The 25,205-nt window shown below is 36.0% G+C and overlaps 1 protein-coding gene across 6 annotated transcripts in view; it reads left to right on the top strand.

Annotated features, from left to right (window-relative positions):
* The window catches only part of FCHO2 (FCH and mu domain containing endocytic adaptor 2), a 133,931-nt gene that overhangs the window by 68,773 nt on the left and 39,953 nt on the right, over positions 1–25,205 (top strand). For all 6 annotated transcript variants that reach the window (XM_078365357.1, XM_054252198.2, XM_054252196.2 and 3 more), the window contains 3 exons: positions 7,314–7,358; positions 9,763–9,835; positions 16,982–17,006. In XM_078365357.1, the coding sequence (XP_078221483.1) occupies positions 7,314–7,358; positions 9,763–9,835; positions 16,982–17,006 (143 nt within the window). The remainder of the gene's footprint in view (positions 1–7,313; positions 7,359–9,762; positions 9,836–16,981; positions 17,007–25,205) is intronic.

Raw genomic sequence — 25,205 nt, 5'->3', positions numbered from 1 at the left:
AGCAAGTAATAAAAATATTAGATTATAACACAAAGAATAAAATAAATAGCCATTAATACATACAGATAAAAATAAATGTTCGAATAAAGAATTTAAATTTTATTTCAAAATTTTGTATATATGTTAATGCAAAAGGTGACTAAAAGATTTGGACACTTCCTGGGGGGAAAAAAAAAATATATATATATATATGAATGTCACGTAAGCACATGAAAAGATACCCATTATTAATTAGGAAAATACAGATTAAAACTACAATAAAGATAGCAGTGGACACTTCTTAGAGTGATAAAAATTTAAAAGACTGACTATACCAGCCAGGCAGGGTGGCTCACACCTGTAATCCCAGCACTTTGGGAGGCCAAGGTGGGTGGATCTGTTGAGCCCAGGAATTTAAGACCAGTCTGGGCAACACGATGAAACTCCATATCTACAAAAAATACAAAAATTAGTCAGGTGTGGTGGTGTGCACCTGTAGTATCAGCTACTTGGAAGGCTGAGTGGGGAGGATGGCTTGAGCCCAGGAGCCAGAGGTTTCTGTGAGTTCAGATTGTATCACAGCACTCCAGCCTGGGCAACAGGGTGAGACTCTATCTGGGAAAAAGAAAAAAAGACTGACTATACTAAATGCTATCAAGAATGTGGAAGAACTGAAATTTATGAAGACTGCTGGTGAAAATATAAAATAGTACAACCACTCTGAAAACACCCTGGCAGTTTCATAGAAGTTTAAACATACACTTACCATATGATCCAGCAGTTCTACTCCTAGGCATTTACCCAAGAGAAAAGGAAATATATGTGCAGACACTTGTATATGAATGTTCATAGCAGTTTTATTTGTAGTAACTCCAAACTGCAAACAACCCAAATGTCCATTAACAGATGAATAGATGAATGTATAAACAAACTGGTATGTCCATACAGTGGAGTACTGCTCAACAATAAAAATTAATGAACTATTGATACATGCAACTACACGGACGAATCTCAAAGTAATTTTACTGAGTGAAAGAAGCCAGACCAAAATAAGAGTACATATTATATGATTCTTTATTTTTTATTTTTTTGAGATGGAGTCTTGCTGTGTCACCCAAGCTGGAGTGCAGTGGCGTGATCTTGGCTCAGTGCAACCTCCGCCTCCTGGGTTCAAACGATTTTCCTGCCTCAGCCTCCCGAGCAGCTGGGACTACAGTGGCTGTGTGCCACCACCCTCAGCTGATTTTTGTATTTTTAGTAGAGATGAGGTTTCACCATATTGGCCAGGCTGGTCTTGAACTCCTGACCTCATGATCCACCTGCCTCAGCTTCCCAACGTGCTGGGACTATAGGCATGAGCCACCATGCGTGGCCCATATTATATGATTCTATTTATGTAACTTTTTAGAAGATGTACACTAATTTATAGTGACAGAAAGCAAATCAGTGATTGCCTTGGGTTGGGTGGAATGGGTAAACACGAGGTGATATATTTTAGCTTATTTGTGGCAGTAGAATCACAGATGTTACACATGTCAAAATTCATTAAACTGTACAATTTAAATAGATACAGTTATTGTATGTTAACTATACCTCAGCAAAACTGTTTAAAAAGGAGGTGGGAAGAATCATTTTAAGGGTTTTGGCATGAGTAATTGAAAGAATGTAGTTGCCACTAACTGATATGGGAAAGGCTTACAGACGTTAAGTGCTATAATTAAAAGAAGCAAGGGTTTTATCAGGATTGCAGAAGATGAAAACATGACTTTACCTTATGAGTGTGGGGACAGTGTCAAAATTTGGATGTAAGAGGAGATTATATTTCAGTGATAAGATTCTGTGTTTGGAGAACTAGATAAAATTTTGGAATGTTTCACAGTGACTGAAGTCTGTGGTTAAAAACCTATTTCTTTGATTTAAGATGAGTTTCTAATTATTTTTCGTAGTTTTCAAGCCTTGGGTACTGTATTAGTCCATTCTTGTGTCACTATAAAGAAATACCTGAGGCTAGGTCATTTATAAAGGAAAGGTATTTAACTTGGTACATGGTTCTGCAGGCATTATAGGAAGCATGGTGCTGGCATCTACTTCTGGTGAGACCTCAGGAAACTTACAATCATAGTGGAAAGCAACAGAGAGCCAGCATGTCACATGGCAATAGTGGGAACATGAGAGAGATGAGGAGGTCCCAGACTCTTTTAAACAACCAGATTTTGTGTGAAATAACTGAGTGAGAACTCACTTATTAACAAGGGGATGATGCTAAGCCATTCATGAAAGATCCTCCCTCATGTTCCAGTCATCTTCCATTAGGCCCCACCTCCCACATGGGAATCACATTTCCACATGAGATTTGGAGGGGACAGACATCCAAACCATATCAGGTACATATGAGAGTTATTTTTGGAGTTTTTTTTTCTTTTATTTTTAATGTACAGAAATTGATTTCTTTCTTTTTTTTTTTTTTTTTTTGAGATGGAGTCTTGCTCTGTCACCCAAGCTAGAGTGCAGTGGCATGTTCTTGGCTCCCTGCAACCTCTGCCTCCTGGGTTCAAGTGATTCTCCTGCCTTAGCCCTCTCAGTAGCTGGGTTTACAGGGGCCAACCACCACACCCACCTAATTTTTGTATTTTTAGTAGAGACAGGGTTTCACCATGTTGGCCAGAGTGGTGTTGCACTTCTGACTTCAGGTGATCTGCCTGCCTCAGCCTTTCACAGTGCTGGGATTACAGGTGTGAGCCACTGTGCCCAGCCAAGAAATTGACTTCATTGGTCCAGGGTGGGTACCACTATATTTTAAAACTCCTCAGCTGATTCTGACTTGCAGCTGTTGTTGAGAACCTGTAGCATCACACTACGTGAATGCTTTTTATAAATGGAGAATCTCAAACCTTATCTCAGTCCTACTGAATCAGAATCTGTATTTTAATAAGACCCCAAGATGCTTTGGGCTTTATACGCACGGTATAATTGGAGAAGCACTGTCTAGACTAATTAAATATCTGGCAGTGGTCACAGAGTCTACTAGGACTGTATTTCTCAAAATGGGTTTACAGGACCAGCGGCATCACCTAGGAATTTGTTAAAAATGCAAATATTTGACCTCCCTAGACCTTCTGAATAGAACACTCTGGGAGTGGGGTCCAGTAGTCTTTGGTTTAAGAAGTTCTCCAGGTGATTCTCATACTTAATATAGTTTAGAAGCACTGCACCAGGAGTCTCTCATGAGGTTTGGAACCACTGAATTGAAGAAATTGATTCTGCAAGTCCTTTATTAAAACACATACTCCTGAAGTGAAGTGTCATTAATGTCTGCAACTTTCAAATGGTTTAGCAAAAGAAAAAAATTATATAAAGCTATGTGGGGGGGCGGAGAGAGAGAAAGCAAATGCTATATTTGTTATCCACCTTTTATAAATGATACAACCTAGGTTCAAAAACAGTATCTAATTCAGAAAGAGTATCAAAATTTGAATTTGAACTTCCATGCCTTTTGCATATCACCACAAGCTGGAGTGTGATTCTCTATTTTGTGTTAACTTGCCTGGCCCATCATCCCAGGCATATGGGAATGTGACTGTGTTGCATTCCACAGGCCCAGGAGCAAGCTTGAAAATGTAGTCGTTGATTTCCATCGTTATGAGTCATACCTCTCTCGGTGCTTGCACATGCACAATCGTCATTCCTTTTTTAAAACTTTTAGTGTATGACTGAGAATGTTTGTATGTGTTTAGCTCTGATTAGAAGCAGAAATATGTTTGATTTGAATAGCCCAGACTTACTATTTGAATTTTGAGGGTAGTTTTTAACTAGATAAGATTACAAACTCGTCCTGTTGATGGCCTGAGATTTAGGATTGATTCCGAAGCAAAGGGGATGATTAATTAAATATTTTACATTTTTCATATTTTATACTCTTCCTCATTTCAGAAATCGTTTATGGTGATCAGAGATTACTGTTAAGTAAATTGCTTTTCCTCTTTAACATCTTTTCAAAGTTTTGATCCAAATTAGGTTTGAATGAATTCTTTAGGTTGATGGCTTTTTAAAAATAGCAGTTATTTATTCCTATCTGGTGATTAAAGCATCATATATAAGAATTGTTTTGCTTTCAATTATTGACCTCTTAGAGTTGTTCTTCTGTGAGTTTAATTGAACTCATAGTGGCGTTTTAAAATAATGTGTAAAAGAGCATCAAGAGACAGAGCCAAAATGGTTTTATTTGCTTTTATACAAACTAAATTGCCCTTGTGACCCAACATAAAATCTAAGTGCTAAGAGCAGTTATTTATTTTGACAAAAGAATTAATTGAGTCTAAAACAGTTGAAATTCCAGTTGTAGCAAACTATTCATTAAGACTCTCACTCTGGCTTTAGTACTGTCAAAAAAAATAACTTGTCTTATGATTAAATAGCAGAATGATGGGCAGTGGACTGCCATTTGAAGGAGATGCTGAATAAACTTTCCACTTGTGAAACATTCAGAAGTGACATGCTACAAGGGGGGTTAGAATGTGCATTGATATCCAGCTGAGTTGTCAACTGGCACTGAGCCAGGCACGCAAAGCCTTGCCATGTGAAGCAGCATGTGGAGCATATGCCATTTGTAAAAGAAAACCTTTTCATGCATGATTTAATGGTTTTTTTAAGAAAGGTTGTATTTAGTTTTTTTATATCAGAAATCATTATTTCTATTTTTAATAGAAAGTTTATGTGGATGGTACTCAATTTAAAGTTTTTAATATATATTTTATGATTTGAAGTAATTTCGTATCTTGTATTTCAAAATGTTTTTTCTTTTGGGTTTTTTTGGACGTTTTTCTATTTCAAATGGATTTTAAGAGACTGTTTAGAAAAAATAAGAGAAATCAAGATACGTTTACTATAGGAAAAGAGTTTTGTGAGAAAAAGATGAAGAATTTTGTTTAAAGGGATTGATTTTATAGTTAAGGGATTTCATTACTAGTTTTACATATATGAAGTCATCCAAAAATTTTACAGTTTTTTTCTGTATGTACCGTATTTGTTAAGATAATGATGTAAAAGTCCTTCTAGATAATATATATTTGGTATTTGTAAGCAAGGCAGTTTGTTTGGCATTGGTATTTTGTTTTTATTTAGACTTTTTTTCTCCTTTAAAGTAAGCCCATGGCCTGAGCATTAGAGATTCTGTAAATAGTTAATGGGTAGAAATTATGTGGATGTGTAGCTGTAGGAGAATTTTTGACTAACCACATGCCTGGTTGCCTTTTTTTGGTAAACTCTTTCTCAGCTTTATTTGACAGATGATTATATTTTCTCAAGCTTTATTAGTACTTGGAAAAGCCGAAAATATATAATAAGCTGTTGGTAACATAGGTAGAGATTTATTATTCTTCATAATTTTTATAGTAAGTGAAAAGTTGCTAATTATGAGATGCACATTTTAAATTTATTTATCCTTATTGATTTTTCAGTCTGCTCTCATCTCAATGTAAATTGTTATGATAGGCCTCTGAGGGAGTCTAAGAACAAGCTCAGTACCCTTTTATTAAATCATTTCTCAGCTTCCAGATTTGCAGGATGGGTTTGAATAAAGTCCTTAAATTTTTAATTGGGTTATTTTCTGACTCTTTAAGACTTTTTTGGGTAGAAGTGAAAAACTTTTTTTTTTTTTCGAGACGGAGTTTCGCTCTTGTTACCCAGGCTGGAGTGCAATGGCGCAATCTCGGCTCACCGCAACCTCCGCCCCCTGGGTTCAGGCAATTCTCCTGCCTCAGCCTCCTGAGTAGCTGGGATTACAGGCACACGCCTGATGGTCTCGATTTGCCGACCTTGTGATCCACCCGCCTCAGCCTCCCAAAGTGCTGGGATTGCAGGCTTGAGCCACCGCGCCCGGCCAAACTTTTTTTTTTCAAGTCTTAGTCTATATTTAGAAGAATATACTAGTAAGGAAGATACTAATAATTGATTAGGACCTTGTTTATCAACTCACTTTTATGACTGTTTTATTCTGTTTATTACCAAATGTTTATTTCATTTGAATGGAAACTAGAATCAAACAAATAAATCTTAGATTGGCAGGGAGGGAGAGGGACATTAAGCCAATATTTTTAGATCCTGCTGCTTGTAGAGAAATCTTTCTTGTTAATCAGTGGTTTTCTTTTATAATGGAGTGATCAGTAATAATACTGATCATGAATTTGTACATAGTTAAGCTTCACATCTCAGAAGAAACAGTAACAAAATCCTCTGTTATCTACTCTACTTCAAGCTCTATTTTAAAATTTCTTCATATAGCAAGTTATACTCATTACCATTAATAAATTAAAAATTATTTCACAAAAAATGCTAGACTTTCATGAATTTATTATAAAAAGGACTAAAATGATAGCTTAGTGGGAGATAATTTTTTTAGTCTCATATTTAGCTTTTGGGATATTTCTGTAGGAGAGTAATTTATGTTTTGCTACTTTCTCTACTACCAAATAATTTGATATTTCATGTATGTGAAGTGTACTATATTTTATGGCATTTAAGGCTAGTCTCAGCAGTCAGTCATTTCAGGACTATTTTAATTGTTTTCTAATGATTTCTACTTTATCATCCTCCTCTTCTGCAATCTATCACTCATAGCAGTGCTAAATTAATTTTCCTTGAAGATCACTTTATGGGGTAGATGTATATGATCTTACATGAAAACTTTTCCTGTTTCTTGCAAGCTGTAGTTCACATTCCTTGACCTGCTATACAGTCAGAGAGATCTGGATTATAACCCCAAGCCTACCGCTTGACTAGTCTGTAGTTTATTTATTCATTCAATAAATATTTACTTTTCTACTCGACTTACTGTTTACCTAGCATGTTTTAAGTATTGAAGACACACAAGTGATGAACAGGACAGATGAGGTCCCAAGCTTACATTCTAGTAGTATTTACTATCTTGGTAGCCCTGTTCTTCCCATGAACACCATCAAGGATTCAGCAGTCACCTCTTACCACACTTGTTTCCCCTCATCAGCAGTACTGCCAGCTACTTGAAAGCAGAAATTACATATTAGTTCTTGTGTCTCTAGTTCTGTGGCATCACATACAATGGGTTTTCAATAGTTACTGTGATCATAATGGGCTAGTCTCAGTTGTTTTTTGCTGTTGGAATTATTTGATTTTTAAAATTTATTACTGGTATTTGAATTAACTATTAGATAACAATTAGAACCATGTCAGAACAATTAAAACGATATGTTGTCAATTACAATAAAATATTTAAAGTGTAAAAAATGTATTAAAATTTACCTGATAATTTTTTTCAACTGTTTTTTCTACTAGAAGTTTTTCAATTTTTTTTTTTCTAGGCCTCATTGAATTTGAAGAATGTGACACTGCTAGTGCAGTTGAAGGTAAGTTGATTAGTTATGATATGTTAATGCACATGGCAACTAGCTAGTATCTTCATTTCATTGAACAAATAAGGAGGGACTGCTGTCCCTAGATGTCAGCATTATCTATGGAGTGATATAAAAATCTGAAATTAGTTTGAAGGCCTGCAAATACTACTTGTTCCTTAATAAATAATAGATTTTCCCAAAAGAATATTAATGTGTTAGATTATCTATTTTTAAAGATTAAGTATAGCATGCATTTGTTTTTAAATATACATTGAAATAGTTTTCTTCATTGACATCCCTGTTTAAGCCTTCTAATGTTGTGAATATGAAACTCATCACTGTACATTAATGTGTGGTGCTAATTGTACAATGGGTAACATTTCATTAATTAATGTTAATATTACTGTCATTTCGCTGGGCACAATGGCTCATGCTTCTAATCTCAGCACTTTGGGAGGCTGAGGCAGGAGGATTACTTGAGGCCAGGAGTTAGAGAACAGCCTGGGAAATATGCTGAGACCCCATCTCTACAAATAAAACTTTTAAAATTAGCGGGTGTGGTGGTGTGTGCCTGTAGTCCCAGCTACTTGGGAAGGCTGAGGTGAGAGGATTGCTGGAGCCTGGGAGGAGGAGCCTGTGGTGAGCCATGATCGTACTACTGCACTCCAGCTTGGGCGACAGAGTAAGACCCTGTCACAACAACAACAACAACAACCCTTCTCGAATGTTCTCATCTGTAAGATGAGGGGCTAACATCTCTACTGCTCACTTCTTTTTTTTTTTTTGAGACAAAGTCTCACTTTGTCTTCCAGGCTGGCGTGCAATGGCATCATCTCTGCTCACTACAGCTTCGACCCCCCAGGTTCAAGCAATCCTCCTACCTCAGCCCCCCAATTAGCTTTGACTACAGGTGTGTGCCAGCATGTCCAGCTAATTTTGTATTTTTTGTAGAGATGGAGTTTTGCCATGTTGGCTAGGCTGGTCTTGAACTCCTAAACTCAAGTGATCCATCCACCTCAGCCACCGAAGTGCTAGGATTACAGGCATAAGTCACCTCACCTGGCCTCTTCTGCTCAATTCTTGAAGAGTAAACACCTAAGTTTTATGTGCTGAATTCTTTTTTTTTTTTTTTTTTTTTTAAGACAGAGTCTTGCTCTGTCACCCAGGCTGGAGTACAGTGGCATGATCTTGGCTCACTGCAGCCTCCGCCTTCTGGTTCAGATTATTCTCCTGCCTCAGCCTCCCAAGTAGCTGATTTCAGATGTGCACCACTACTCCTGGCTAATATTTTGCGTGTTTTTAGTAGAGACAGGCTTTCACCATGTTGGCCAAGCTGGTCCCAAACTCCTGATCTCAGGTGATCTGCTCACCTGGGCCTCTCAAAGTGCTTAGGATTACAGGCACGAGCCACTGTGCTGGGCCTTAAGTGCTGAATTCTGTCAACAGTGAATAGTATGACTGGCCTTTAAAAATAATTTGTCATAAAAGAAGAGGATGAAGAATTGCCTTTTTAGGAAAATGAAAGGTAATTTTACTTCTCAGTTAAGGTAGAATTTATTTATAGCATTGTTTGTATTAGGAATAACATATGGACACAAGAATGCCATATTGTAAACTTTTCATGTTATTTTGTTTGTTTTTTTGGTTTCTTTTTTTTGTTTTGTTTTTTAAATTTTTGAGATAGGGTCTCACTTAGTCACTCAGGGTGGAGTGCAGTGGCATGATCACAGCTCACCGCAGCCTCTACCTTCTGGACTCAAGCAGTCCTCCCACTCCAGCCTCCTGAGTAGCTAGGACCGCAGGCATTACACCCATCTAATTTTTTGTATTTTTTTGTAGAGACAAGGTTTCACCATGTTGCCTAGACTGGTTTTGAACTCTTGAGTTCAAGTGATCTGTCCACCTTGGCCTTCCAAAGTGCTGGGATTATAGGCATGTATCACTGCACCTGGCCCCATATTATACTTCTATTGGGTCTGCTATATCATCTTTTTATCTAAAACAATACATTTATATTTTGTGACCCTCTAGAAAGCAAACATGATTTGACCTTTATAACATGATTTGACGTTTATAACAAAATTTGGTACAATGAATAATGTACTTTCTTGGAAGTTTTAAGATATCTCCATATGCTTATTATATGTAAGGTGACTTAGGGGAGACTTAGGAAAAGAAAAAATTTTATCTATCAAGTAAATGTTATGCTCTTTTGATGAATAATAGGCTATGCTTTATTAACATAAGAAAAGTCTAGCCAATAGGGTTGAGTGGTTGATAATTTTATTTCTGTCATCCATATTTAGCATCAGCAGTTATGAGAAAATTGTGTGTGAAGTTGCAAGATGTATTCATAAGTTTAATATATTTATCAGGAACGGTTATGTCTCTGTAACAATATCTATTTATTTTAAAGGTATAAAACCAAGGAAAAGAAAGACTTTTGCTTTGCCAGGAATCATTAAAAAGGAAAAAGATGCAGAATCTGTGTAAGTATTTTAAATATTGTCAAAATCCTTTTTGTTTTAATAAGTGATTAAGAATAAAACTGTTTTGAATTTGGTAAGAGAAAAGTATCTAGGGAATAATTCAAAAGTATATGTGTAAGGTGTGAAAAACCTTTCTAAATACTAATAAATGTATTTGCCAATTCCTTTGGTTTTAGATCAGAGTATTAACTTATTACTTATTTAAAATTTTTTGTGTGCGTGTGTTTTTTTTGTTTTTGTTTCTTGTTGTTGTTTTTTGTTTTTATTTATTTTTTTTACTTATTTAAAATTTTTAAGACATTATAGACAAAAGCTTTAATGTCTAGAAATGAAAAATTTTAAAATATCCTTATTTTTATAAAATGATACATGTGTATTTTAAAAAATTAAAAGTACAGAGAAAACTAAAAATTTCATCAAAGTCTTGATGCCTAAGAGAAAATCTCTGGTCAGCTACTTGATGAAAATCCTTCTAGACAATTCTAAGTGTATAGGCACGTAGTGACATATATATATAAACATTGATGGAAAATGTTAAATAGAGGAGGGAAATGCCCTAATGTTTTATAATACTAGTTCATTTTTAGATGGAATATTTGGTCCACTTATAAATCTGATTTACCTTCTCTTTTTTTTTTTTTTTTTTTTTTTGAGATGAGTTTTTCTCTTGTTGCCCAGGCTGGAGTGCAATGGCCTGATCTCGGCTTACTGAAACCTCTGCCTCCCAGGTTCAAGCAATTCTCCTGCCTCAGCCTCCCAAGTAGCTGGGATTACAGGCACACACCAACACGTCCAGTGTGGTTTTTTTTTTTTTTGAGACGGAGTTTCGCTCTTGTTACCCAGGCTAGAGTGCAAGGGCGCGATCTCGGCTCACCGCGACCTCTGCCTCCTGGGTTCAAGCAATTCTCCCGCCTCAGCCTCCTGAGTAGCTGGGATTACAGGCACGCACCACCATGCCCAGCTAATTTTTTGTATTTTTAGTAGAGACGGGGTTTCACCACATTGACCAGGATGGTCTCGATCTCTTGACCTCGTGATCCACCCGCCTTGGCCTCCCAGAGTGCTGGGATTACAGGCTTGAGGCACTGCGCCTGGCCAATTTTTTTTGTTTTTTAGTAGAGATTGGGTTTCATCATTTTGGCCAGGCTGATTGTGAACTCCTGACCTCAGTTGATCCACACACCTCAGCCTCCCAAAATATTGGGATTATATAGGCATGAGCCACTGTGCCCAGCCTGATTTACCTTCCTTTAAAAATAAAAAATTAATATACAAGGAATATATAAAAAACATACAAGAAATTGAGTTAGATTAGCTAACCAAAGTTTTGTTTTGTTTTACTTTGGCTATACATTAGAACTTCCTGGGAAATTAAAATAAATATACCTATGCCAGGTCCAACCTCAGACCAATTAAATCAGATTCTCTGAGCATGAGACCTCAACATAATTTTTGCTCTTTTTTGTTTTAAGCAGCCCCTTTGATTCCTTCTTTTCTTTTTTTTCTTTGACAGACTCACTCTGTCACCCAGGCTGAAGTGCAATGGCTCTATCTTGGCTCACTGCATTTTCCACCTCCTGGGTTCAAGTGATTCGCTCTCCTCAGCCTCCCAAGTAGCTGTGACTACAGGCACGTGCCACCACACCTGGCTAATTTTTGTATTTTTAGTAGAGATGGGGTTTCACCGTGTTAGTCAGGATGTTCTCTATCTCCTGAACTTGTGATTTGCCCACCTCCACATCCCAAAGTGCTGGGATTACAGGCGTGAGCCACCACACCCAGTTGCCCCTTTGGTTCCTAATGTATACCTGGGGTTAAGAATAATTGAGCCATGATTATTTAGAGACAAACTAGAATTAAAGGAATCTTTCTTTCCTTGATTACTCAGTCCATTTTGATTGAGGAGACACTGATCAAAGTCTTGGGTGATTAGTTGACCCACCAACATTGGCTGAACATTAATTGAAAAGCCCCACTTCCCTAGTATAATTAGCAGAATTCTCAAGAGCTTTAATATTTGATGGGCACTCATATTTTTAACATAAGAGAATAGTTTGTGAAATAAGAGATCGATCCAAGATGGCCGACCACTAACAGCTCAGGATTGTAGCTCCCAGTGAAAGCTCAGAGAACGAGACAACACCACATCTTTAGACGAATTTTCGTCACTCACCGATTAGCCGATTCCCAGTGGAGGGGCCCCACAGGTCGCCAGTGCGACTCTTGTGGCCGCCGCAGTGGTTTTGCCGGCGTCTCGGCGCAGCAGCTCTTCACGCAGAGCCAACGGGACTGCTTCCCCTACTGACCGGAGTTTGGAGCTCTGGGAAGTCAGAGCCGCTTGTTGCGGACTCAAGAGGGAAGCCAGACCAGAGATTCCCGGGCAGAAGAGCACCATCAGACTTATCGCTGCTATTTAGGCTGCCACAGTGGGTTGCTCGGATCCCAGCACTGGGAATCAATAAGTCGGACGTTGACTCAGAAACCTAATTAGAAAGGCGGTTCATCTACAATGAAGGGAAAAAAACAGCCTAAGAAGGCCGAGTATACTCAAAATCAGAACCCATCAGCAACAGAACAAGCCCTATTGGAAAAAGACTCATCAGCAACCGAACAAGCCATGATGGAAAAGGACTCATCAGTAACGGAACAAGCCCTGATGGAAAAGGACTGTGTTCCATTATCTGAAGTAGGCTTTAAAAGGTGGATGATAAGAAACTTCTGGGAGTTAAAGGAACTTGTTCTAACCCAAAGTAAAGAAACTAAGAACTTGGAAAAAAGGTTAGATGAAATGCTGAAAAGAATAGACCATATAGAGAGGAATACAAATGAACTTATGGAGTTGAAAAATACAACATGAGAACTTAGTGAAATATGTACAAGCTTAAACAGCTGAATGGATTGAGCAGAAGAAAGGGTATCAGAGGTCGAAGACCAACTTAATGAAACAAAACGACAAGACAAGAATAGAGAAAAAAGGATAAAAAGGAATGAGCAAAGTCTCCAAGCAATATGGGACTATGTGAAAAGACCTAATATACGCTTGATTGGTGTACCTGAATGTGACAGAGAGAATGAAGTCAAACTGGAAAATACTCTCCAGGACATTATCCAGGAAAATTTTCCTAATTTAGCAAAGCAGGACACTATTCAACCCCAGGCAATACAGAGAACACCACAAAGATATTCCTCAAGAAGACCAACCCCAAGGCACATAATCGTTAGATTCACCAAGATCGAAACGAAGGAGAAAATATTAAGGGCAGCCAGAGAGAAAGATCAAGTTACCCATAAAGGTAAGCCTATTAGGCTTACAGCAGATCTCTCAACGGAAACCCTACAAGCTAGAAGAGAGTGGGGGCCAATATTCAATATACTTAATCAACAGAACTTTCAGCCCAGAATTTCATATCCTGCCAATTTAAGCTTTACATTTGAAGGAAAAATAAAATCTTTTAGGAACAAGCAAGTACTCAGAGATTTTATTACCACCAGGCCTGCTTTACAAGAACTTCTAAAAGAAGCATTATACGCAGAAAGGAACAACCAGTATGACCCTTTCTAAAAATACACCAAAAAGTAAAGAGCATTAACATAAAGAAGAATTTTTATCAACGAAAGGACAAAATAGCCAGTTAATATCAAATGGCAGCAACCCTAAATTTAAATCGACCAAATCTCCCAATCAAAAGATACATACAAAATCTAACGGTATATCCAAAGATACACACAGACTCAAAATAAAGGGTTGGAAAAAAAAAAAACGTACCAACCAAATGGAGAGCAAAAATAAATAAATAAAAAGCAGGAGTTGCAATTTTCACATTTGACAAAATAGATTTCAAAGCTACAAGGATACAAGGGTAAAAGGATTAATGTGATAATAAGAGATCTTAACACCCAGATACATAAGACCCATAATGAGATTTAGATTCAACGAGACAAAAATTGGTAACGATATCCAGGACTGGAGCTAAGATCCAGAACAAATAAACTCAATAGAGCTCTCCATTTTAAACACACAAAATATACATTATCCACAAAATCTAACGATATATCTAAAGATATACAAAGACTCAAAACAAGGGGATGGAAAAAAACTCACCAACCAAATGGAGAGCAAAAATAAATAAATAAAAAGCAGGAGTTGCAATTCTCACACTTAATAAAATAGATTTCAAAGCTACAAGGATGCAGGGGTAAAAGGATTAATGTAACAATAAGAGATCTTAACACCCAGATACATAAGACACATAATGAGATTTAGATTCAACGAGACAACAAATTGCTAACGATATCCAGGACTTGAACTCAGAGCCAGAACAAATAAACACAATAGAGGTCTCCATTTTAAACACATAAAATATGCATTAACCACTTTAAACACTCAAAATATTGATCGGCCATTATTGAAACCCGTTTTAGGAATGAAGTAATATTCCTTTTTCCCTCTTTTTCTTTTTTTCCCCTTCTTTTTCTCTTAAAAAAAAAAAAAAAGAAAGAGAATAGTTTGTGCTTTGGATAATCTTGCTTTCTTTTTGAGTTTCTTAGAATTTCTCTCATTTTAAATGACTGTCTCTTCCCCTCTCCCAAGTAGTATTTGCTTAACGAATCAAGACCAACCGCCAAGTGATTTATATCTATAGTTATCATCTCTTTTGCAAATATCTTTCTTGAGCATTTATGAAGGGGATATTTTGTTAAGAGGGTGAAACCTAATCTGTTTTTATAATGATAGCAGTACATATTGAAATCTGATCAATTGATTAGTAAGTAAACGTTTAAAATATATCTAGTTCATCTGTTAGTGGCTATATTATAAAGAATCATGTCCTTATGTCCTTAAAATACTTTGATAATGTATGGGTTTCCATACTGTTCGTGTAGGGAGATTATAGTATTTTTTAACCAGGTTTTTAAAACAGTTTTCCTTATCAATAATTTCCCAATATGATACTAAGCCACTTAGTAGATTGGTTTTTGTTTTTGTTTTTTAACCAATGGCAATACTAGAGCAAAAAGCCAATGCTTAAACCACTGTACCATCATCACCTTTTTTCAAAGTTCTTGGCAGGAAAAATGTTAGCTTTCACTTTGCCTGAAATGCCAGAGGCTGTTGGTATGCCTTTTCATAGCCTGAAGCCTTTTGAGTTGCTAGTAATTGTGGGAGACAGGCCCTTTTCAGAGCTTCCTCTTGCTGGAGCTTCTTCTGCAGGTCTCATACAGCCCACTGTGAAGGCAAACAGATAAGTACTTTACTCCAGTGACTGGAGTGTTTTGGCTTAAAGCCAGAGAATAAACTCTTTGGAACTTTAACACTTTCTTTTATGTTCAAACAGCATCTTAAAAAAAAAAAAGTAGAACTATTTTAACATCTTGATTAACTCGATTCTCTAGAAGGATTGGGTTATTATTATGCCTTTCCTGGAACATATCTTGAGAGTATGCATAAGTTTTAAAACTATAATGTTTCTCATCTACCAGTAAGGAAGCTGTATTTCAAAATGTCCAATTTTAAGTGACTTTTAAGTGAATAGAAAGTCACCTGGGGGCCAGGCGTGGTGGCTCACACCTGTAATCTCAGCATTTTGGGAGACCAAGGAGGGCAGATTACTTGAGCTCAGGAGTTCAAGACCAGCCTGGCCAACATGGGGAAACCCCGTCTCTAATAAAAATACAAAAATTAGCCAGGTATGGTGGTACACACCTGTAATCCCAGCTACTCAGGAGGCCGAGGCTGGAAAATTGCTTGAACTTGGGAGGCAGAGGTTGCAGTGAGCCAAGATCACGCCACTGCACTTCCAGCCTGGGCAACAGAGTGAGACTTTGTGTCAGAAAAAAAAAAAAAGAAAGAAGGTCACCTGGGGTTTGTATTTACCCTGTCTCTTTGATACTTCATTTTGGATTAAGAGCCATGTAGTCATTTTTCTCCTTTTTAATTTTTTCAGTCTGCTTTATCCTATTTTCCTTTAAGAAAATTCTTTAGTTTTGTAGATTCCTCTTTGTTTGCTTAGTCTTTGGATAAATAGCGTTTATCTGTTTGTTTAAGATTCTGACTCCACACATTGCATATCTTTGAAATGCTTGAGACCAGAAGTGTTTTGGATTTCAGATGTTTTTGGATTTTGAAATATTTGCAGAACACATCCAGTTGAGCATTCCTAAACCAAAAATCTGAAATCCAGAATGTTCCAAGGAATATTTCGTTTGGGCATCCTGTTAGTGCTCAAAAAGTCTCAGATAGGGTGAACTTTGGATTTCAGATTATTGGATTAGGGATGCTCAACCTGCATTGTGTTCATTAACTGTTACAAGTCAGAGGTCCAAAAGCCTTTTAAATCTGTACTGTTAATTTTTGTTTGTGAATTTATTTTAGAGTGCATACATAGAAATTCTTCTAATCTCATTTTTTATGACCTCACTGTCTTTAGTTGTACATATTTAGATATTCTTTATGTTTTAGTTTTACATTTTAAATAATAGTTTTCACTAGCTTATATGCAAATTCAATACTTGTTTATCAGTTAAATGATAGAATTTCAGTTCTTAACTACATATTACATAAGAAAGTTACCCAACTGGAAGTCTATTCATGTAGTATATTTGGAAAAAACTGGTTTTGACTTTTGTGTATACTAAGTTATAGAAAGTACTTCAAATGAAACTGAAGTGTTTAAAAATTGTATTTTTTCCAGTAGTTTTAGCTTTTTAGACCAGCTGCCACTTAATACTGACTTTTTTTTTTTTTTAAGTCAAGCTTTCTTTAAGGAAATTTTTTTAACTTGCTTTACTTGACTAAAAGCTAGTAGAAAGCCTTATAGGACTGACAGTTTTCTTGATGTGTGAGTATATTCATGGAAAAGAATTACTTTTGAAAATAGGTTTAGAATACTTAGAAGCTCTCAAAGAATAATGTAAGCTGATTGTAAGCTGTTTGTTTTTTATTTTGTCAGGTAGTATGGGACTAAGAATGCCTTATTTTTTAATTTAAAAATAATTTAGTATGTTTTAATCTTCATGGTTTGATTCATCTAAATATTTTTGTGGAGTTTAAATAAAAGCTTTTAAGTACCAAAGTAAAGATTTTAAACAACTGTAATTAGCAGACAATTCTAATTATCGAATATTTCTGATATTTTGCTTTAATAGGGAATGCCCTGATGCAGATTCACTGGTAAGTAGATTTAATTTGATATAAACAATTTAAATTAGCTATTTTCTTTAGGACAAACCTAACATTTGAGTTGAGTTGTTACCAGTCTTTCAAAGAAAAATACTATCATATTGTAAATTCAGTATTAAAATTATTTTACAAGTGCATTTTTGGATTTACATTTCCAGATGCTTTCCTAATAAATAGTATTTCTAACCACCTTTGAAAAGTGGACATTTTGCTTTTAAAATTGTAGTGGTGCCGTATCATACTGCTTTTTCTTGGGAAATCAAATCATACTTTATTTTAAAATACAGTGTTCTTACTGATTTATTCTTAGTTCTATTAAAATAAAACATTGTCCGTGCATGCATGCATTTGAGTTTCGTTTAAGAGACTGTTATTTTAGAAATAACATCAAGAACCATGGTCAGTACTTTTCTGTGCTTTTTATTTTAAAGAAGCATTGCTTATATTTCTTGATTAAACATATTACTTTTTACGTAATTAAAGAAGACATCAAATGGAGCGCCCTGTGGTTACAGTGAGAGAGTAGATTTACTAAATGCTGTTAAGTAATGTATAGATGAACATAGTTTTCAAACTATTCATTAGATACCATTCATGGTGGTAAGTATAGGAGTTTCAAACAATCCGTCTCCTTTGCTTATTGTTCTTGCTTGCATAACTATCGTTTTCTTTGCTCTAAAAACATTTTGGTCTTTTATAGTAGCATAGTGTACCAAAATAAAGAACTAAAAATACTTTGTGAAACACTGTGTTTTATGTTACTTACCTAAAATAAAATTAGTATTTCATTTTATATTTTGGCTTTAAAATACAATTATTATTTGTTAACAAATTTATATGAAAAATAACAAATAGGCTTATGATGAGTTAAAATCATCAGTGTGTTTTTAGAGTTTTAATGTTTACCACTTGGTTACTCTATTTGATACCCTTGGTTAACTAATTAATGCAAAGTGGCAGATGTATTTGGGATTTACTTTAGTACTCATTTTATTTCTGAATTATATGATTACAATCATATTGATGATTGTAACATTAAATATAACTTTAATAGTTTATATATATTCCCTTTAAATAAAACATCTTATTTCAGCAACTAATGATAATATTCTATAATGATTAATGTTACCCAATTTCAAACTTTAGTTAGTACTTATCCAGAATACAAAAAAGAATACCAAATTCTAATGGTGCATAAGAAGGGACTGACTGACAAGTTTGACTGTGTAGAATGAAACATTTATAAAACTAGAAAAATACATTATAAAAGGATTTGAATCATCAAAGACAAACTGACAGAGCATCTTTGTAAGTCATATGACGGGGCTAATTGCTTTCATTTATAAAGTTTATATGCAAATCAATACAAAAAGTAAGTGGGTGCCTAGTAGGAAAAGGGCATAGGATAAAAATGGTAAATTTTCATAAAAAGAAATGAAAGTAGTGATAACCATAATAAAATTACTCAAAATAGTGGTCTTATTCTGGTAAAAATTAGAATGAAATTACTATAGTGTTTAATCATATTGGCAAATTTTTTTAAAATTTAGAAACAAGGTCTCACTCTGTTGCTCAGGCTTGAGTGCAGATGTGTGATCATTGCTCACTGTAACCTTGAACAACTGGGCTTAAGTGATCTTGCCTCAGCCTCCCGTGTAACTGAGATTCCAGGAACATGTTACCACGCCCAGCTAAACTTTAAAACATTTTATTTGGTAGAGTTGGGGTCTCACTGTGTTGCCCAGGCTGGTCTTGAACTCCTGGCTTCAAGCAATTTTCCTGCCTCAGTCTCCCAACATGCTGGGATTACAGGCATGAACCACTGTTGCTGGTCAGCAAAGGTTTTGATACACTCCTACTGTTTTTAGGAATGTAAATTGATACTGTCTGTCTGTGCATAGTATTTAGCAGTAGTGCCCCCAAAAAGAAACGTGAGTTCATTTTTGACCACGCCATCTCCCTGCTAGGAATTTGCTGTTACAGTAACAAAACTTTATACATACACACACACATGCACATATATTTACATACACACACACATATAAAAAGTATATATGTATATACACATACTGACACACACTTGATAACGATTCATGCATATATAGAAAGTGAAGGAGAGATAGATATTTATTTCCACATTGTTTATATCAGCAAAAAACTGGAAACACCAATGCATCCATCAAAATGGGAACTGGTTAAACAAATTGGTGGTGTAATAGATGTTATAAGAAATTAAGTTGATCTGTGTCTGCTGCTATGGAAAAAATTTAATATAAGCAAGTATGATCTTTTAAGTGATTGCTATTTTAAAAATAATATATAAATATGTAGATATATATGTTATCTTTATTTTAGAAGAATGAGTTACAAGACACTTAAATTGTGGTTGCCTTTGGGGGCCAAGAATTACAGTAGAGAAAAGAGACTCTTTTTACTTATTTTATTTTGAGATTTTATTTTGAGTCTTGCTGTGTGGCTGATGTGATTTGGATTTGTGTCCAGCCCAAATCTGTTGTCAAGTTGTAATCCCCAGTGTTGGAGGAGGGGCTTGGTGGGAAGCAATTGGATGATGGGGGTGGATTTTCTCCTTGCTGTTCTCATGAGTGACAGTAAGTGAGTTCTCACAAGATCTGGTTGTTTGAAAGTGTGTAGCACCTCCCTCTTCACTCTCTTCCTTTTACTCTGGCCATGTAAGACGTGCCTCCTTCCTCTTTGCCTTATGTCATGATTGTAAGTTTCCTGAGGCTTCCCTAGCCATGCTTCCTTTATAGCCGGTGGAACTGTGAGCCAATTAAACCTCTTTTCTATATAAATTATCCAGTTTTAGATAGTTCTTGATGTGTGTGAGAACAGATGAATACAATGATCCAGGCTGGAGTGCAGTGGCACGATCATCGCTCACTGCACCCTCAACCTCCCAGAGTCAAGCAGTCCCTCACCCCAGCCTCCTGAGTAGCTGGGAACACAGGCACATGCCACTATGCCTGGCTGTTTTTTCATTTTCAGTAGAGTCAGTGTCTCACTATGTTGTCCAGGATTGTTATTTTCTTTTATTTGTAGCCTGTGAATAATAACTTACAGCCCATTCATGGCTTCCTCTTACTAATTATTTTTAAAACCATCAATAGGCTATCTTGATAGGGAAATTATTGTTCATTTCTTATTCCTTTCTTTAAAGGTCTATGTAATTTGCAACTACATCTTTTGAAAGTTGGCCAAGGAAGTGTAATTGCTCTTATTTTTTTGTTTTGTTTTGTTTTTGTTTTGGAATATGTCTCCATTCCAAACAGAAGTTAAGAGACATTTCATTGACTCTTGAGCTCCATTCTGGTATATATTTTTTAAATCGTCACTACCACTTTAACCAGAGTAAACAATTGCCTTTAGATTGATGGATGAAGTTGCCTGTTCTATTCTTGTTCATACTGCTTTTGACCTAAGGCTTCACTCCAGCTGTATGGGCCCTAATATAGAAATGATGGATTTAATGGGTAAAGATGAACCCAGGTAACATGGAAGTTTTTATTAGTATCAAGTTTCTATGTATAGTTCTAGCAGTGAAAAGCCTAGTACACTGAGAATCACTGCTTTTAAGAAAAACTTTATTTTGAAATAAAGATGTATAAAAGGTTGCAAAGATGGTAAACATAGCAGTACTGTGTACTTGTTACCCCTTCCTCCTGACACTAATATTTTGCAAAACTGTCATGTAGTGTCACAACTAGAGTATTAACACTAATTCAGTCAAAAGAGGACATTTTCATTACCACAAGAATCGCTCATGTCGGTTGCCCTTTTATAGCCACTTCGTTTCCTTACCCCTCTTATAACCTCTGGCTACCACTAATCTCATCTTCATTCCTATATTTTGTCAATTCAAAATTCTTGTATAAGTGAAATCATACAATATTACCGTTGTGAGATTGGCTTTTTTTTTCCACTTAGCACAATTATTTGGAGATTTATCCATGTTATTACATATGAACAGTTTATTTATTTTATTTTTTTATGGAGTCTCACTCTGTAGCCCAGGCTGGAGTGCGGCAGTACGATCTTGGCTCACTGCAACTTCCGCCTCCTGGGTCCCAGTTCAAGCAATTCTCCTACTTGAGCCTCCCAAGTAGCTGGGATTACAGGCATGAGCCACCATGCCCAGCTAATTTTTGTATTTTTTAGTAGAGACGGGGTTTTACCATGTTGACCAGTCTGGTCTTGAACCCCCAACCTTGTGATCTGCCTGCTTCAGCCTACCAAAGTGCTGGGATTACAGGTGTGAGCTACCACACTGGCCTGAACAGTTTATTTTTTATTGCCAAGTAGTATTCTCTGTTTTAGATGTACTAAAGTTTAATTGTTCACGCATAGTAGGACATTGTAGTTATTTTTCAGTTTTTGGCTATTAGAAATAAAGTTACTGTGAACAATTGTGTACAGGTTTTTGTGTGGACATAATTTGAAGTGAGTTTCTTGTAGACACCAGATAGTTGGATTGTGTTTTTAAAAGTCCATTCTGCCAGTCTCTGCCTTTTAATGTATTTGGACCATTTAAGTGTAAATGATATGTCAGATTTTAAGATTACCATTTTATTTTTGTTTTCTGTTTGTTCCTCTGTTTTTTGTTTCATTTTTTTCTGGCCTTTCTGTAGGTTTTTTGAACCTTATTTAGCATTACATTTTGACCTATTTATAGATTCTTTTCAGTGAATCACTTTGTAGAGCTATTTTAGTGGGTACTCTAGGTCATTCTCCATTACCCTCACATAGTTGTTTATGCTGTTTTTTGTTTAGTTTACTTTTGTTTTGTTTTTAATAGAGCTGGGTTCTTGATCTGTGGCCCAGGCTGCAGTACAGTAGCACAATCCTAGCTTACCACAGCCTCGAACTCCTTGTCTCAAGATATCCTTCCTGCCTCAGCCTTCCAAGTAGCTAGGACTATAGGCATGTGCCACCACACCCAGCTAATTTTTTTGTTTCTGGGTAGAGACAGGGTCTTGCTATACTGAGCAGACTATTCTTGAACTCTTCGTCTCAAGTGATCCTCCTGTTTTGGCTCCCCAAAATGTTAGGATTCTAGGCCTGTGCCACCGTGCCTGGCCTGTTGATGTGTTTTGATCACAATTTATAGATGTAATCTGTAGGAGGTTGGTCCAAAAGCTGCTTATTCAGCCATATAGAAAATAACTTGCTATTATTTTTAAATTATTACATTATGCTATATAGTGTATTCTAAACAAATTTAAAGTAGTCCATTGTTAAATTTGAGATAGAACCTCCTGGAGACTAAATACCTGGTATGTTTCTAGGGTACTTGAAATGGGGATAAAGTATTTTGAAAAAACCTTTCATTCTGATTTCTAAAAGATTCACAGTTGATAAAGTCTCTTTATTTTTAAAGAATTTTAAAGTGATATTTGCATATTAGCAAGCAATAGAAAGAGAAAGTACTCTACCTTTAGTATTATAAATGTGGCCTTTGTCATCTTTTTATCCATGGAATCTGTTCTTTACCCTACATTAGATTTTTTATTTCTAGTTTTTAATTCCATCTGTTAACTCAGTCCTGGCTGCATTAGACTAGTTGGTCTGGAAGAGATAGTCACCTAAATGTTGCTCTCCGTTCTCCCTGACCTTGTGTTGTGTGTACCTTCACAGCTTTTCATATCTTTCTTGCTGAGCTTTAGAAAGTGATTAGAACAGCATACCTTACCAGTAAAAGATTTTTGCTCTAATTCCTTGGCAGCCTTTTTTTCCATTAAAATTTTTTTAAAATTTGGAAATCATTTCTAACTTACAAAATTGCAAGAATGAAGTAATACAAAGAACATTTGTCTGCCCTTTATTTTTGTCACATTTGCTTTAACATTTGCATTCTCTCTATATTTGTGCATGTGTTTATATATGTGTGTATAGTATTTTTTCTGATCCATTTGAGCACAAATTAAATGTATTCTGGCCTTTGTCTCTAAATACTTAAGTGTATATTACCCCAAAATATCAAGTAATTTCTTATCTAGCCACAAAACCATATTCAGAGAAGTGTTCCTCCTTCCTGTATCCCTTCTATCCCATTGCCCTTCCTTGTAGGTAATTAACCTTATTTTGTTCTAATTATCCTTTCTGTGTGTTTTTTTTTAAATAAAGATAAGTAGATGGAGTATGTTTATGTTTTTATTTGCCCTTCTTAAAAGTTATAATACTATGTATGTTGTTTACTACTTGGCTCTTTAAAAATTAGCAGTGTTTCCTGGCAGTCACTCCATATTAGTTCATACAAATTTTTCTCATTCTCTTTTTCTCTTTCAACAGCTGCATAGTATAGTCTTTCCTCAGTTTCTCTCAGGATTGGTTCTCGAACCCCCTTAGGATACCAGAATCACTGGATGCTCAAGTTCCTTATATAAACTGTCATAGTATTTGTATATAACCTATACACATCCTTTGTCATACTTTCAGTCATCTCTAGATTACTTATAATACCTAATACAATGTAAATGGATATTATAAATAGTTGTTTTATTGCATTTTTAAAAGATTCATGTTTTGTGTATTTATTTATTTATTTAGAGACAGAGTCTTGCTCTGTTGCCTAGGCTGAAATGCAGTGATACCATCTGGGCTCACTGCAACCTCTACCTCTCAGGCTTAAGCAGTCCTCCCACCTCAGCTTCCTAGTAGCTATGCTACAGGTACATGGCTCTGTACTCAGCTGATGTTTTAATTTTTTGTAGAGATGGGGTCTCACTATATTGCCCAGTATATTGCTGGTCTTGAACTCCTGGGCTCAAGCAATCCTCCTGCTTCAGCCTCCTGAAGTACTTGGGTTACAGACATAAACTACTGCACCCAGCTTATTTTTTATTTTTTTAAAATATTTTTGCTGGGCACAGTGGCTTATGCCTGTAATCCCAACACTTTGGGTGGGTGGATGACCTGAGGCTAGGAGTTTGAGATCAGCCTGGCTAACATGGTGACACCCCATGTCTACTAAAAATACAAAAATTATCTGGACGTGGCATTGCATGCCTGTAATCTCAGCTATTAGGGAGTCTGAGGCAGGAGATTAACTTGAACCTGGGAGGTAGAGGTTGCAGTGAGTTGAGATTGGGCCACTGCACTTCAGCCTGGGCGACAAAGCAAGACTGTCTGATAAAACTAAATAAACAAAATAAAATTATTTTCAATCTGTGGTTTGTTCAATCTATGCAAATACTGAAACCGAACCTGCAGAAATGGAGGGATGGCTCCACCTCATTTTGTGTATGTACCATATATTCAGCTGTGCTTGGACATTTAGGTAATTTTAATAATTACAGGTTACAAATAATCTGCGATGAATAACCTTGTGCTTATGTATTTTTAAATAGTTGGAGCTGTGTCTTCAGGGTAAATTTCTAGAAATGGGATTCCTGGGTCAAAGAGTGAATACATATGTAGTTTCGTTATACATTGCCAAATTTTTCTCTCTAGGGGTTTTGCCAGTTTTTTTTAATACTCACAAAGTGTGAATGTGCATTTCCCCTCCAGCTTCACCAACAAAGTATATTTTCAAGCCATTGAATTTGGTGTCTTAATGTAGTTTTAATTTTCTTGGTATTCTTTTATTTCTCGTTTTGTTTGTTTTTTTGCTTATGGTTTGTATTTCCATTCATTTACATTATCAGTCCTTTCACTTTATTACACCACACCCAGTGATACACATAGTCTTAACTTTTTATTTTTACTTTGAGAATTCGAGTGAAAAATTGATTATCCACAAAGCTGCTGCCATTCCTATCCAAATACCTATTCTCTTCTTTTTATCTCCTCCTAGTCCTTGAGGAACAGGGGCTTCTTTGTCTTATCCTGTTTTATCTTGACTCTTAGAGTACCTTGTTCTCATTTTATCTCTGTGATATCTGTAGTATATATTGGCTCCTCTTCTGCTTTCAGGCATGCCCAGATCCCTTTAACTTGAAAAAAATCTGTTTCTGAACACCTGAACTGAACGTTTGTTTATCTTTCCATGTCTTTGTGTATGTTATTTCTCCTTGTTTGCCGTGTTCTTTCAATTTATGGGAATTTTATGATGTTACCAGAAAACTCCTTCTTGAAGCTGTTAAAATGCATTAAAACTAATTTCTGAGTCATAATAGTTAGGCAACCTCTGCTTTTTTTTAGTACTCCCAGCTAGATTATTTTTATCTTTATATT

The sequence above is a fragment of the Callithrix jacchus genome, chromosome 2, assembly GCF_049354715.1.
Source record: "Callithrix jacchus isolate 240 chromosome 2, calJac240_pri, whole genome shotgun sequence".
NCBI classification, from domain to species: domain Eukaryota; kingdom Metazoa; phylum Chordata; class Mammalia; order Primates; family Cebidae; genus Callithrix; species Callithrix jacchus.
The sequence above is the reverse complement of the archived record's forward strand: the minus strand, read 5'-3'. Positions and strand labels throughout refer to the sequence as shown.